The following is a 14,276-nucleotide window of genomic DNA, read 5'->3' on the forward strand; positions in this document are numbered from 1 at the left end:
TACATAGTCATTACAGTGGAAACTGGTAACATCTTCAATATAAGCACTCACACTATGACACACATTAATGTAGGCCTTGAAAAGAATGAAAAGCTCCTCTTCTCTTCCTTTTCTTCTAAAATTCTCCAGTATCCCCTCCCAACCCAAAATAAGCACAGAAGTCAGTATCAAAGATTTCTAATAGAAAATTATCTCTGAAAAGCCTCTTGGTATCACTTCCATTATTTTGCACTAGTGTTCCTTCTAGAAGCATTACTTACAGAATGTTACAGTACTGTTCTTGCAAAACTTATTTCTGGTAATTCGATTTCCTGCTCCCACAACAACAACGTTTACAATGGCTATTCTTTGAAGAGCAACATTCATATATATATACTCATGTCAGTAAGGCTGCCCCAGCAAACAACAGAAAGAAATGAATCATTTTCTTAAGTGAAATCAACCAGCAAAAAATCCGTTTGAAATTGTAATTTACCACCTAGTAGTCCACAGAGTTAGGAGAAATGAAGTTCTTGTTAAATCATACATAATAAGATCTGTATCAATCTTTGTCAGCTCAGTGACCTTTTCTATGAGCACTGATAAAATCACCCCTTCCCCATAAATGAAAATTCAGATAAATAGACAGGCCCTTCTGAATCTATTGAACTCTTACACCACAATGAATTATTTTACAGAGCACTGAAATAAACAGTTGTATTGCTGTTAGCAGAGATATTGCTCTGATTGTAATTACCTGGTAACAGGAGAGGTGGATCTTTCGCTATCTTCCACTTTCCTGCTTCTTGGGCCAGGATTCATTGCAGGCATCTCCCCACTCAACCGATCAGGTAAGAGGCTTTCTTTGTTCAAGTTGATCTCAGAATACGGACAGCTGACTGCACTGGAATTTGAGGCACGGAAATGTCTCCTTATTTTCAGTCACTTTACAGACTTCACTCAGTTCAATTAAAGTACATTACAAACCAGTTTTATAGAAGCAGGTGGAATCAGACAGCATACATAAAATAAGAAAATATGCAACAGTGTTGTAATACATAAAAGCGTTATGAAGTACACTAATGAAAATCCTCAACCTGAATGTTTTTTCATGTTTTCTTTTGCAGCAATATACATAAGAAGTTATATTAGTTTGTATTACAGAATACATTCTGGAAAATTGTCCGATGAATGTTCAGTAATTTACTTTTTATCAGTAATTTACTTTTTAAGATACATGTGTGCTCTCTCACACATTAACAAAATTCCAAGAGACAACCAATGGCCACAGACTGAAACACAGAAAATTCTATCTGAATGTAAGAAAAAAAAATAATTGTGAGGATAGTCAAACACTGGAGCAGATTGCCCAAAGAGGTTGTGGAATCTCCATCTTTAGAGACATTCAAAACCTGATTGAACATGGTCCTGGGAAACCTACTCTGACTGACCCTGCTTTACAGGTTGGACCAGATGATCTCCAGAAGTCCTTTCCTACCTCAACTATTCTGTGATCAGGTATTTTACACATAATATACAGAATGCCTTTGACTATACCCACCTCCCTTTAAATAACCAAATTACACTCCTGTGGTTATCTGTCCTGTAAAGAAACATATTTCTATTATGTAATGTCCACAAAGAAACTGGACTGTATTGCAAGGGTGCAATGTGAGGTATGTTGTACTTAATGCAATATCACCAAATCTCATTTGCAAAGAAAAAGCATTCATTGCACTCTTTCCTACACTCCCCATTTCACTGCACTCAAGCTAGTGAAGAAGAGAACCTGACATAGTGCTTTTAAGATGGCTTCTAAATATTATTCTAATAAATGTGGAAATTGTACCTCCCAAAATCAGAAAACTTGCTCTTCCACAAGTTAGGATAGAAAATGACAGCAACCCAAAACACACCGTACTGAACTAGCAAAGAACGCTATGTAATGCTCAGATGATTAGTCTGGCTAAATACTCACCTCACACTTCTAAGATAATGCCCCAAGTTCTGAAAGGTATACATATTCCATGACAGTGATCAACAATATACTAAATTTTCAAATCTAGGGGAAGCTATATTAAGCACAATGCTCTACTTGTAGCTGATCAGCTATGACATATAAAATTATGCTTTCCTAGGCATGTATGTTATTACATGGAGTTCTACAACAGTAAAATGCAAGAAAACACCAACTGGGATTTTGCTTATTCTCCTTTCAAGAATATAACTATCTGCCCTTTCACAAATCATTGTAATATTTCATTTGCTTCACCAATCGTTACACATTAGATTTTCAAACAAAACTAATATGAACAGCAATCTACCTTGCCAGCAATATGCCTGCCACTTCCGATTAAAAAAAAAAAAAAAAAAAAAACTTTCATTGTTGTGTTTATTTTACATAGCACAGCATGAAAACAAGGCCTTTTATACAAATAGAGAGTACATTCTCCTTCTCATTTGCCCATGAAGCTCTGGAAGTACAGTGAGTATGAATCAACTCCTACTATGAAGTCGGACTAGTAACAGTAACCTTAATTTTGGTCATACCAATGTAAGTAATAAGTTGGTAGAAAATCAGATGTACCTCAGCACTAGTGTAATAAAGAGAAAATTCCTTAAAGCTATAGAAGCCAACTCAGTCTGTCCTTGCTGGAGTTATCTAGACAAGATTCAAATAGTATGTCTGATTCTTTTTCCAGCTGGTTCATTTGAAAACATTACAATATCAACATTAAAAAAAAATATACACACACAAATATATATACACACATATATAGCTTTGCTGAACTTGAATTACAGAGGAAAAACACTAGTTCTGCTTTTCTAATCATGATGAGATCCCTATTTAACGCCTTTCCAAGCAGACGGCTTTCCACAGCAGTCTGTGCAGTGCAACTGACACAGAACGTTCCCCAAGCAACCTATGAAAACAGGACAGGCAGCTTTGCCTCCTTCTGAGGGACTGGACAGCAGTCCCAGCACCTCCTCTGAATTCTTTAGGCACTGAAGTCTTTTGGTACAGGAACTTCATAGCAGAATTTTAAACAGCCTCGTAAGATACAGCCAAAAGGGTGTCTGGACTACACTTGAAATACAGGATTTCTTTTTTATGAAATAGTTTAAGATTTGGAACAGAATATACAAAGAAAAATGTTACCTGGAGCATTTAACTTTTATTTCTAATTTCTATTAAGCAGAATTTTGCATTTTTAGATTTTTTATATCCTTCTACTTACATTTATTTTTCTACCAACTGGGTTTGTCTGTCTTAAGATAGTGTCTGTGAGACATTTTAAAAGAACAAAAGAACATGAATTAATGCATGGGGAAGAAATGAGGGAGACTAGGAAAGACAGAAAGGTCTTCTACAGCCTCGATTCTTTATATTGCTGCATCTATCACAATGATGTCTCTTTTCCCTTTCAAATGAACGAAATAGGCTCCTATTCAGAAAAAGAATTCGAGAGGCTGATGCCAGCAAGATTTAAGTACTTGCTTTGACAAGCTAGTACCATTGTGATAAAACAAAGTTATCAGAAACTCAGGAATATATTGTTTAATACCAGTTTTCCTATCGCTACAGGCAAAGCATGTAATCTTCTTTCGAATTTCTATGCTCACAGTTAGAGGTCCTCTCAGGAAAACACTATAAAATAATTTCATATTTAACTTCAGTTGCGTATTATTAAACAAGCCTTACATTACAATGAAAACTGACAATACAATTTCAGCTCCTAGCTGAAATCTTCTATTTACCAATACTATTATCATGTTTTAAATTACAAAATAAGAAAAAAAGCCTCAAAACTCAGTCCTTCACTAGAACTTCCTTGTTTATATACTGCCTTCTTCTTTAGTACTTCAGAAAAGCAGATGTTGAATGCCAGTCAATATCAGCCAATAACAGCTATAATATTAACAATGCTTTAGAGCACTAGACTTCTTATGAGTTTCTTTGTAGTTAATCACTCAAGTTACTGTATCTTGTTCAAAAATCTCCCTAACAGTTCTTTGACGTTACTATTACTTAGGGCAACAAAAAGAATCCTCGTGATTTCCACTGTCAGTTTTGCTTCAACAAAATACAGCATGTATGAACTTGTGTATGAGCTGGTGGCTTCAGATCAATCCGTAAATCCTTCTGAACCTCAATGCCTTCAGCCTTCAGTTCAGTTTAATTTGTCTACTACAAAGAACAAAAGATTAATCTTGTTACTCCTACATAATAGAAGTGTTTGATTTATGCAGAGTTTAAGTTTTAGAGACAACTCATCACAAGGACTCAAAAGTTTTGATGCATAGGTTGTTCAAAAATTACATTAGGATTTTTAACTATTCTCTCAATTTACAACCGGATTTCTGCTCCAGATTTTGGGTTGTCTTAACCCACCATGTTGAAAATGCTGAGGTTCAGAAGCCAGTTTTCAAAATGATCAGATATCCTTAACTTAGAGGCGCCAACATCTGTCAGAAAAACAGGGAGTACGTCAAGAGGAAGGAACAGCAGCAGACACCTAATTTGAAACCTCGTCCGACTGAGCGGTAAACATTCCAGCTCTGCTTTGCAGCTCTGAATTCGGTTCAGTGTGATAGAGGTACTCGATTATCATCTGAGCTGCTTTAGTAGGTTCAGCCCTTGTTTAAGTAAACAAATACCCACGTTAACAAAAGCCTCCACACAGGACAGTAATCAGCTCAGTGATGAATATGCAAAACAACATGGCAATTAAGCTATCTGCCATACACTTTTCATCCTACCGAAACAGCAGTGGAGTGAAAGCTCACAATACACGTGCCTATATTGCAGCTTTCTGTGGGGAGAGTGTCAAGGGGATGGGGCCAAACTCTTTTCAGTTGTCCCGTGTGACAGGACAAGAGGCAATGGGCAGAAACTGAAGCACAGGAAGTTCCGCCTGACCGTGAGGGGGAATTTCTTAACTGTGAGAGTGACGGAGCACTGGACCAGGTTGCCCAGAGAGGTCGTGGAGTCTCCTTCTCTGGAGATCTTCAAGGCCCACCTGGACGCAACCCTGTCTACCATGCTCTAGGTGACCCTGCTTGAGCAGTGGGGTTGGACTAGATGATCTCCAGAGGTCCCTCCCAACCTTACTGATTCTATGATTCTACTCTTTCCAGCCTCCTTTACAGTCTGAGTGAAAAATTACATTATAAAATAATGTTTTTGAGGAACCAAAAATGTAAAGCCAATACACTGATTGTATTTTGAACGTAAAGCCAATATACTTTATATAACATTCCAAAGAGTTCCTGACCTCATGGGCCCAGGACTTTGAAGTCAATAGGCACTTTCCAGAATTACTCGATGGAACAAAAGTATAAAAGTAGTATATCCCATTTGTAGCTCCTTTGCAATTGCCCTTCAATTACTCTCAAGACACAAATCACTCTAGCAAACACTGAACCAACCAGTGGAACACAGTGCAGACCTAAGGCTTCCAGCGCTTCTATTGACACCATGTTCTTAAAATATAGCTTCTACTTTGGCACATTCAGATCTCCAGAAGACACTAACTTATTCAGCTACATAACCTATGGAAAGTTTCTGGTAAAATGACCTCTAAGCTTACACCTTGTTGCCTAAATTCAGTAAATAATTTATTTCTTTCCATGTTTATTTGATGGCAAAAACAGATCTCCAATTAATACAGAATTACAGAGTCACTAGTTAAACATAGTACCACACAAATTTTAGCTTGTATTCTTTCTCAATGTTTACACTATTATTTAGATTGTCTACAATACCGTACACACAAATTCCATGGAAAGTGCAACAGTTGAGGACCGCTGCTGTAAAGCAGTTTTGATGTTAATTCATGGAGAGTTAACTCAAAGCACTAACAAACTTTACAGCTGACCACTTTACATGACAGCTCAGATTTGAAAATTATTGCATGTATCAGATAAGCATACAATTCACCGTCTGTCATTAATATGCAGGTAATCTGCATTACACTACCTACTTGCAAACCAGTCGCATAGTTTCAACTGCCCAGCACAAAATCCTGTATCAAGTGGTGACAGCAAGCCATCATTAACATTAACGTTTCCAAAAAGTAAATGCTTTAATGCCATCAAATAATTAATCACCCATGGTTTTCCTCTGGTTCCTAAGGAACAAGCTTTCAGTATTATTTCAGAACTGTTTAGCATTGTAAATTATCATCTTGCTGGCACATACGCCTTTATGCTGTAGATAGATATTGTATCTCACCACGAAAAAAGGAAAAGAGATAAGCGTGTTTAAATATATTTCAAGGCTGCCAAAATAAAAGAGCCAGAAGACTGCAACTTGACATGGATAACTGCTGCAATTTCAAAATGTCTTTGTTTATTTAGAAAGAAAGTGATGGTAAAGTTTCAGAATTTTGGGGGTAACCTGGACTCTCAAACCTATAGACTCCACACAAATAACAAATCTCATCTTCCTCAGAACTATTCAAGAAAAAAAAAAAAAAAAAAAAAGCAGGATAGGGAACAAACCAACAGAGTTAGTGAATAAGATATTTGCAGTGTTAATATATCTGCTATGAAACAGCAAATTCTTAGAGCAACAAAACCTCTCTGGTTATATTTTTATCCTCCAGAACTATACATCAATGTAAATAACAGGATTGCTAAGACTAAAGTGAAAATTGAATATAATAGATTGCAATGACTCTTTTTACTCAATGTTCAGGATTAGTAATTATAACAACTTTAAATAGCATGGAAAAATCTAGTTATAAAAGCAGAGGATACATGAACTAACCAGACATCTATCTCTCACTCATCCTATCACTGCAAAACATTAAAATATTTAGTATCAAATTTATTTATAGGTAAGAACATAAATGAAAAACTTTCTGATGCATTTACTTACTATTTTTTAAAATTATTTTAAGTTTCAACCTTTGGCTAAGACTGCGGTATGTTCACATGATTACAGGCAATTGAGATGGCATGTGTTAAGAAATTAATGCCCTGAATTTGAAGTTACTACCTTACGGATCAGATGCATCAATAAGTCATACAAGACTCAGGCTACTGGAATATGAAATAAAATGGATTTCAGCTAACCAACAAGGAAGCTTTTTAGGCAAGTCTGTTTTACTTAACATTTGCTTTGGACTAACAACATGAATGCAGTAGGTTACCAAAAGTACTAACTTGACTGCTTAAGGAGTTATCTTACCAACTGAGTACAACAAAACTTCTCAAAAGGGAAGACAGAAAAACTGAAAAAAAATATTCAAAGGAAAAAGGAACATGGATAGAAAAAGACAGAAGGAAATAGGTGAGAATAATCAGAAAGATGGTAAAGTGGCATACTGTGTTACGAGAGAAAGAAGAAACAACACAGTCCACATGACACTGGTTTTGCCCCCGGAGCTATCCTAGCCACACCCTCTCCTGGAGATAAAGCTTGTACTAGCATTAGGAGTTCTGCCACTTAACACAAACACAGTGCCTTAGGCTATACATAGGAAAGAATTGCTTGCAGTAAAAAAAAAGCCCTTTGCACATTAAACAGCTATACAGATTTGCTGGCAGTTACTTTTTTATGGATGTGTAATGACTTTAGCCAATGCTGATACACCAGCAAAACTTTATAGCGTAATTCCGGCCACCAGGAAATAATCCTGCCACCAAAAAATGTTAAAAGATTACAGTGTTACTTGCTTAATAGTACACTTAACAACATGAATAGGAAAACTCTCTACCAAAGGGCAAGCCTTTAGTCATGTGAGAGCAGAAGGCACAAAGTGCCATAATGTTAGTGATCCTATAACTGTTTAATGGAAAAATTCCAAGAAAACTTCTGGAATCTGTAATTTGCAAAAGGTTATAGGATAATTTTTATGGTATTTAATTCTCAACCTAACATGTTAATTGTATCCCCCTTTTTGGAATATTCAGGATTCATCTTACACTGTAAATATTTGAAAAATAATAAAATATAAAATTAGTAAATGTTTCCCAGTTGTTCTCTCACTCTTTCTACATCCCCTCCATTCCATTCTCCCATGCTACTGCTCTCCCTATATCAACTCTCGTTCAGCAGAGGCTGGGTTGTCCATGTTTCTGTATTTCATTTCAGAAAGGTGTTCAACAGAAGCGTATTTAGCAACATCAAATATATATTAAGTCATTCAGGCTTCATTCAGGAGCATGTGAATTGGAATTTACTTTTTAACACTCTTCCAAGACAACAAACAGATTCTCATCCTCACCAACAGAATAAGAGAAACACATCCAAGTTATAATAAAATTAGCACCCTCATCATTTCAAAAGGTACAAAAGTTACTGCATTACACATATTTGTATCATTTTCCAATCCAAACAGTAAGCTGAGCAATCCCTATAGGAACAAAATACAGAGTAGCCGAATGTACTGACTGTAACAAAAAATGATATTTAGCACAACTTATCTGGACACATCTTCGTGAAATGAAATTAGAGATTGCTTATGTTTATTTCAGCATGCTCACCATGGCAACTGAAATGATAGAATATTTAGTTCTAGAAGATTTTTACTTTTTTCCAATTTGCATCTGTTTTCTTGCAAACCACAATTAAACAAAGATGTGCACACATGACTCAACTGAAAGAATAAAACCACAGTTTTATAGCACATACCTATGATGACCAATATGTCTTGCTCTTTTAATGTGCCCAACTCCTTTACATCCTGCTGTGGGACACCCTCCATGCTCTAGAGCTTCCACTAACTCCAAGGGACCTGCATGTCAGGGGGAAATTATGCAGGAAATTAAAAAAAGACACCAAAATTTTGAAAGTTATATAAATATGCAGATATACCAGAGCATCATATAAAACATGAAGAAGAAATAAGTAAACATCTAATTTTAAAGTACTTTAAAAATGCATTTTGCAAAGGCATGATGGAGATTAACACAGCCCAATCTGCTGGAGAAATGCAACCATTCTGTGTGAGTAAACCTCTACAGAAAAGTTGTGTCTATATAAAGAATGTAAATCTTAGAGGAACTGTATTACTTAGAATTTCTCTCATATTAACTGACCTGTAGCTGGAATTGGGTTGTTTTGCAAAAGCACAAAGTCACCCTGCTGTGCCAGAAGACAGCCATCTGTTTTTAATTGGTACTGACATTCTGCATTCTTAGCTTGAGTTTTCCAATAAACAAGAGGTGAAAACAAACGTTGAAAGTAATATTAAAAAGAACAAGTGATCAGGACATTTTTGAGACTTCTAGTCCTCTGAATTTGCCTATCTAATTTTCATCAACTGATAACAATGACCACTGTAGAGACATTAAGCATTTAACTGCCAAAATTAGCTTTGACACTCAAGCAAATAGACTCCATTGCTTCACAGGAAGTGAGAGAGAGCATATGAAACTGAAAAGCACAGCTCCAGCGCACGTGAAGTGTCTCTAATCCTGGTTTTACTTTAAAAGTACATAAACTTGCATCTCCCCAAACATAATGATATTGACCTAAAAAGACATATATTAATAAATTCTCCTAGATGAAAGATATATTCTTGCTCTTCACTTAACAAATTCAAATAAGATTTCTAAAAATGTCATACTAAAGATACTACACTGGCTTGAACTAGCCATCCGTCTTTATGCACCAAATTAATGTTAATGTCACTGAGAAATGTTATTAAAATCAACACAAATACATAGCTCTCAATTCCCTATTTGTTATTGAAAAGGTCGTAATCCATTGCAACCACTTCACTACATCTTAAAATGAAATACTACAAATACATAAATATTGGAGACATAACAACATTACGATGAATGCTGTAAATAAATACTACTAAGCTGTGTAGAGTTCACAAAAAGCTTTTGGTGTTAAAGACAAGGATGTGGTCCAGATCCCTATAAAGACTGTTTTACTGACTGAGGAACAAAACTGAGAAGTATTTTCTTCCTTCTTTCTGATACCATTTCAGAAGACATCAAATGACCTTTCACTTCCCTGTAAACAATGCATTTTTACAGTATTCTATATTCTATCAGGTATACTATATACTACAGTAATTATACAAAGCCATACAAAGGCAGGCTTTGAATATCTCCAGAGAAGGAGACTCCACAACCTCTCTGGGCAACCTGGTCCAGTGCTCCGTCACTCTCACAGGGAAGAAATTCCCCCTCACGGTCAGGCGGAACTTCCTGTGCTTCAATTTCTGCCCATTGCCTCTTGTCCTGTCACACCGGACAACTGAAAAGAGTTTGGCCCTGTCCCTCTGACACCCTCCCTTCAGGTACTTACACACATTGTTAAGATCCCCCCTCAGTCTCCTCTTCTCCAGGCTAAAGAGGCCCAGGAATATTGTATTCAGTAATCACTCAATTTTAATAGAATTCCTGTACTGAATAATTCTTTTTCTATTTATAAAATGGTCATTTTTTTTCCTGTCATGCTGTCAATCTTCCTTTATCTAACTAAACTAATAGCAAAATGTCACTTTCACCTCTGTTCCCAGTCACATTCTAGAAGAGATGCACAGTGGTTCCTATGCCATCACCTAGAGAAGTTGACACACTGTCCGTGATGGACATCTGTAGTTTTATTCTTTTAATATCTCCAACAAATGAAGTTATGTATTTTATACTCACACCTATGTTAAAGTTGGTTTTTTTTCGATCACAGAAGTTAGAAATATCACAACCTTAGTTCAGTTTCTAGTTATTTATGTCATCACATACTAGTTTTCCCCACTGGACTCTTCCCTTGTTCAATACATGACATGCACATCTTAAATTAAGACACAGACATTCAGCATTTGTTTTCCTCCTCATTTTTCACTTTCTGCTTTGGCACTTACAGCACCTTATTCAGACTCTGCTTTGAAGGCAGAATGATCAAATTCCTAATGGGCAGTCATGACTAATGGACTACTGGAGCACTCCGAAAACTAATGAATATATGCTGATCATATTCTTGACAAGAAACATATTTTTCTTGACATTTTACAGATGCTGAGCTGAGGTACAGAGACCTTCAGGTAACCCATGTACACTTTTTATATATGCCTTATCTGAGTTTTTATATTCAAAGTATTTAGCATTGCTCAGCATTTCCTATTTTCACAGCTCTTTCTGACCACAGTCACAGCAGAGAACACTCAGCACTTGTGCAAACCATACCTCAGAGTCTCAAGTCAATTACTCATAAAATAAACCCCAAACCAGCACTTAATTAAAAAAAATCACCTGTTTAAAGTTTGGCTGAAGTGATTTCACTAACATTATCTAGAAGCACAACAGCATAGGCAAGGATATCTTAACCATGAAATAGTCTCCTCCTCCTGCAACTTCCAGTCTCATTTACGACAGACCTCCCACTTCAGTGAATAAAACAAATCCCCAGAGACAGCAAGCTGATAAAAACAATACTAGAATTGGTACCAGGCTTCTATCAGATTTATCTTCAACATGGGCAGCATTATCTCCTCTTTGCTCAACTAAAGAAGAAAAGGAACTTAGTTGCTTCTGCAGATTTGACACTACTTGTACGGAGTGCCTTCTCCGTGCAGCTGCCTTTTAATATCATTATATTATACTATGATTTCTCTTACTAAGTGGAGGCTGAAGAGGGTGTCCAGTTTTTGCACACCAGCCTGCAGGATGGATATCAGGACTATCTACATCAGTCCAATAATCATAAATACTATCCCAGCCATCAAAATGGACCTAAAAGTAAAAAAGAGAATAATGCATTTTAATTCAGAAAAATTATCTCTAAAATCATTTTCCCTGAGTAATCTCTAGAAATTATAGACTCTAATGCCATCTCCTTCACACAAGCTACTATAAGGAAACTATGAATGTTACACAGAAAAGGCACATAAATTAGATTCTGGGCCAGGCATATACTCACTGAAGTCAAAGCTTAAGTATCATTTTCTGGTTTATTGTGTCTTACATCATAAGGCTCAAACCCCAGGAGTAAAGCAGGAAAACTTCAGTGTTCACATATTAACAGTAACACTTAAATTAAGCACGGAATTCTACTTTTTTTTTCTTCTTAAAGAAATTTAAGCATTTTAGAATCCACTATTTAAATGTGATTTAACGTAGCAGTAAGCGAAGGCCTAAAAAATGTGGCATTTATCCAAAAACAAAAAAAATTCCAACACATTGGTAACAATCTTACTAAAATCAAGATAAGGATAATACAGGATAAGGAGTTGCAATTGAAGAGAAAATGAACTATGTAACTTCACAGAAAGCAACCAGTATGTGCTATACATCTTTTTCTTTTTTCCAGACCAAAGCTGAAGATCTTCAGTTCTTATTCGATCTCTGTGCTTGTAAATAGTGAAGCTCTTTCAGGCATGTGTTTATGAATGTACACCCATGTACATACAAACAGAGGTCTTTCAACAAAAACTATAAAGTCAATTAAATTACTACCCAAGAAATTACAAATCATGTTATTTTAATAAATTACTGGAGTGTTTTCTTGACATGTCCAACTTAATGTTTAGGTAAAAAATGTGTAGGCGTGAAGTTATTATTTCATATAACTTCCTACCACTGGCTAATTCAGATTCAAAAAATGAAACGTCAGCTGTGTTTACTGCTTCTAATACCAGGTACACTAATAAACCTCTACAAACTGCAAACATAAATATCCTTCATATCCATTTAACTAGATACCTGGAATCTGCCTCCCTTCTAACAGTTAAGGACTTCAAAGAGTAAACTTCAAAGAGTATTTGTAAAATAAACTAAAAATAATTCAAGTATGTGACTTCTCAAAAACTGTATTTCTTAAAAATACATTATCTGAAATTAATCCCATCTAGCATCTAGAATTAATACAGAGTTCAGAATTGCAGAAGTCACTGACAAGGCACAGAAAATGTTTTTATATCTCCCTTCAGTTTTTGTAGTCGCAGTAATAGAGACAGATTCTACTCCATTAATCCAGCCCCAAAATGTTATAGGTCCTAACACAAAAATCAGAGTAGCCCTCTGACACTTAGTGTTAAATCATCATATTTTTTGGTCAAACAGACAGTTGTTTTACTTCAATGATTCCCAAGGCAATTTCCCAACATATTCAACTCTCTGTTCTCTAACAACCTACATCAGCACATGTTATAGACTAAGGGAAGAGAAGGACCCCTTTCAAAGGAGTAGGGGGACTCTTTTCAAAGGAGTATATACATATTAATTAGTGAAAAGGATGAGCAAAGGCTTAACAGAGCACAACAATGTGACTCAGGCTTGGAAAACTTAATTCTGCAACTACAGGATTTTGTTTTTAAGAAGCACTTATCAAGCACTCACATACGACAATTCAAAAAGACAGAAAAAAAACTTACTTTTATTCTATGGTCATCTGTATCTACAATAGTTGCTACTCTGATAAATACTGGATTTCTCTTGTCAACCACTTCAAGCTTCATACTTTTCTGAAAGCCATGAGAAGGCTTCTGGAAGAGAAGAATAAGAACAACTAAGTGAAACAAAAGAAAACCTAATCCCTGCAATTGCACAGTATATAAATTCTATACAAAATTTCCTGCCTTCACTTTCTCAAATGTGCCCTTCTTCCCCAACAAATCAAAACATAAAAAGATAATTAAAACCACTGTTATTATACTAGAGAAATAAGTAGTTAGTTTGGGATTCCAGCTTCAAGCCTTTCATGCAGGTAAGTAAGGTAGGCTCTTCATTTTAAATCAGTTGTTTTTTCCTAAATCCTCTAGAAAGTTTTTCTGGGGATTTTGGACTCCGGCCAACAGTTTCAATGAAGTACTAAATGAAGCATTAAGTACCAGCAGCCTGAAATTTATATGAAATTATTAATAGGAAAGTGTTCTTAGTATGTGTTTTCTCATTCTGGATGATTATATACCCTTTCTCAGTCTCCTACTGAAAACGTAACTAATTCACAGTATAACAGCATTTTATAGAACTGTCACATAGCCTTAATACGGCTAATTTATAGGGACCTAATACATGTTTGTAATATTATTTTGGCAAAAAAAGATGGCTATGTTAGGAAAATTACATTTCATCTTTGCTATATAAAGCTATAAAATCAAAAGCAAAATTTCATTTAATTTCAAATGAATATATGTGTAATAATAGTGATCTTTCTGATTTTAGACTTCTAATAACCTTTCTGTCCCTCTAAGACTTTTTATCATGATGTTCCAGAACACCAATGCTTTCTCCTCAGCTGCTGTGTAAGAACTCTTAATTTCTTTCACAATAAAATGTAGGATACCGACCGTCTCAGGCATATTTCACCCAAAGATCCAACACAATTCATTAGC

At 35.7% G+C, this 14,276-nt stretch overlaps 1 protein-coding gene across 1 annotated transcript in view; it reads right to left on the reverse strand.

Moving 5' to 3' along the window:
• Nucleotides 1–14,276, reverse strand: part of L3MBTL3 (L3MBTL histone methyl-lysine binding protein 3) — a 78,186-nt gene that overhangs the window by 20,589 nt on the left and 43,321 nt on the right. Inside the window, exons 13-16 of the mRNA XM_062570911.1 lie at nucleotides 13,317–13,427; nucleotides 11,562–11,676; nucleotides 8,621–8,723; nucleotides 737–883 (exon numbers count right to left, since the gene is read on the reverse strand). Coding sequence (XP_062426895.1) covers nucleotides 737–883; nucleotides 8,621–8,723; nucleotides 11,562–11,676; nucleotides 13,317–13,427 — 476 coding nt within the window. The remainder of the gene's footprint in view (nucleotides 1–736; nucleotides 884–8,620; nucleotides 8,724–11,561; nucleotides 11,677–13,316; nucleotides 13,428–14,276) is intronic.

The sequence above is a fragment of the Rhea pennata genome, chromosome 3 (genome assembly GCF_028389875.1).
Source record: "Rhea pennata isolate bPtePen1 chromosome 3, bPtePen1.pri, whole genome shotgun sequence".
NCBI classification, from domain to species: Eukaryota; Metazoa; Chordata; class Aves; order Rheiformes; family Rheidae; genus Rhea; species Rhea pennata.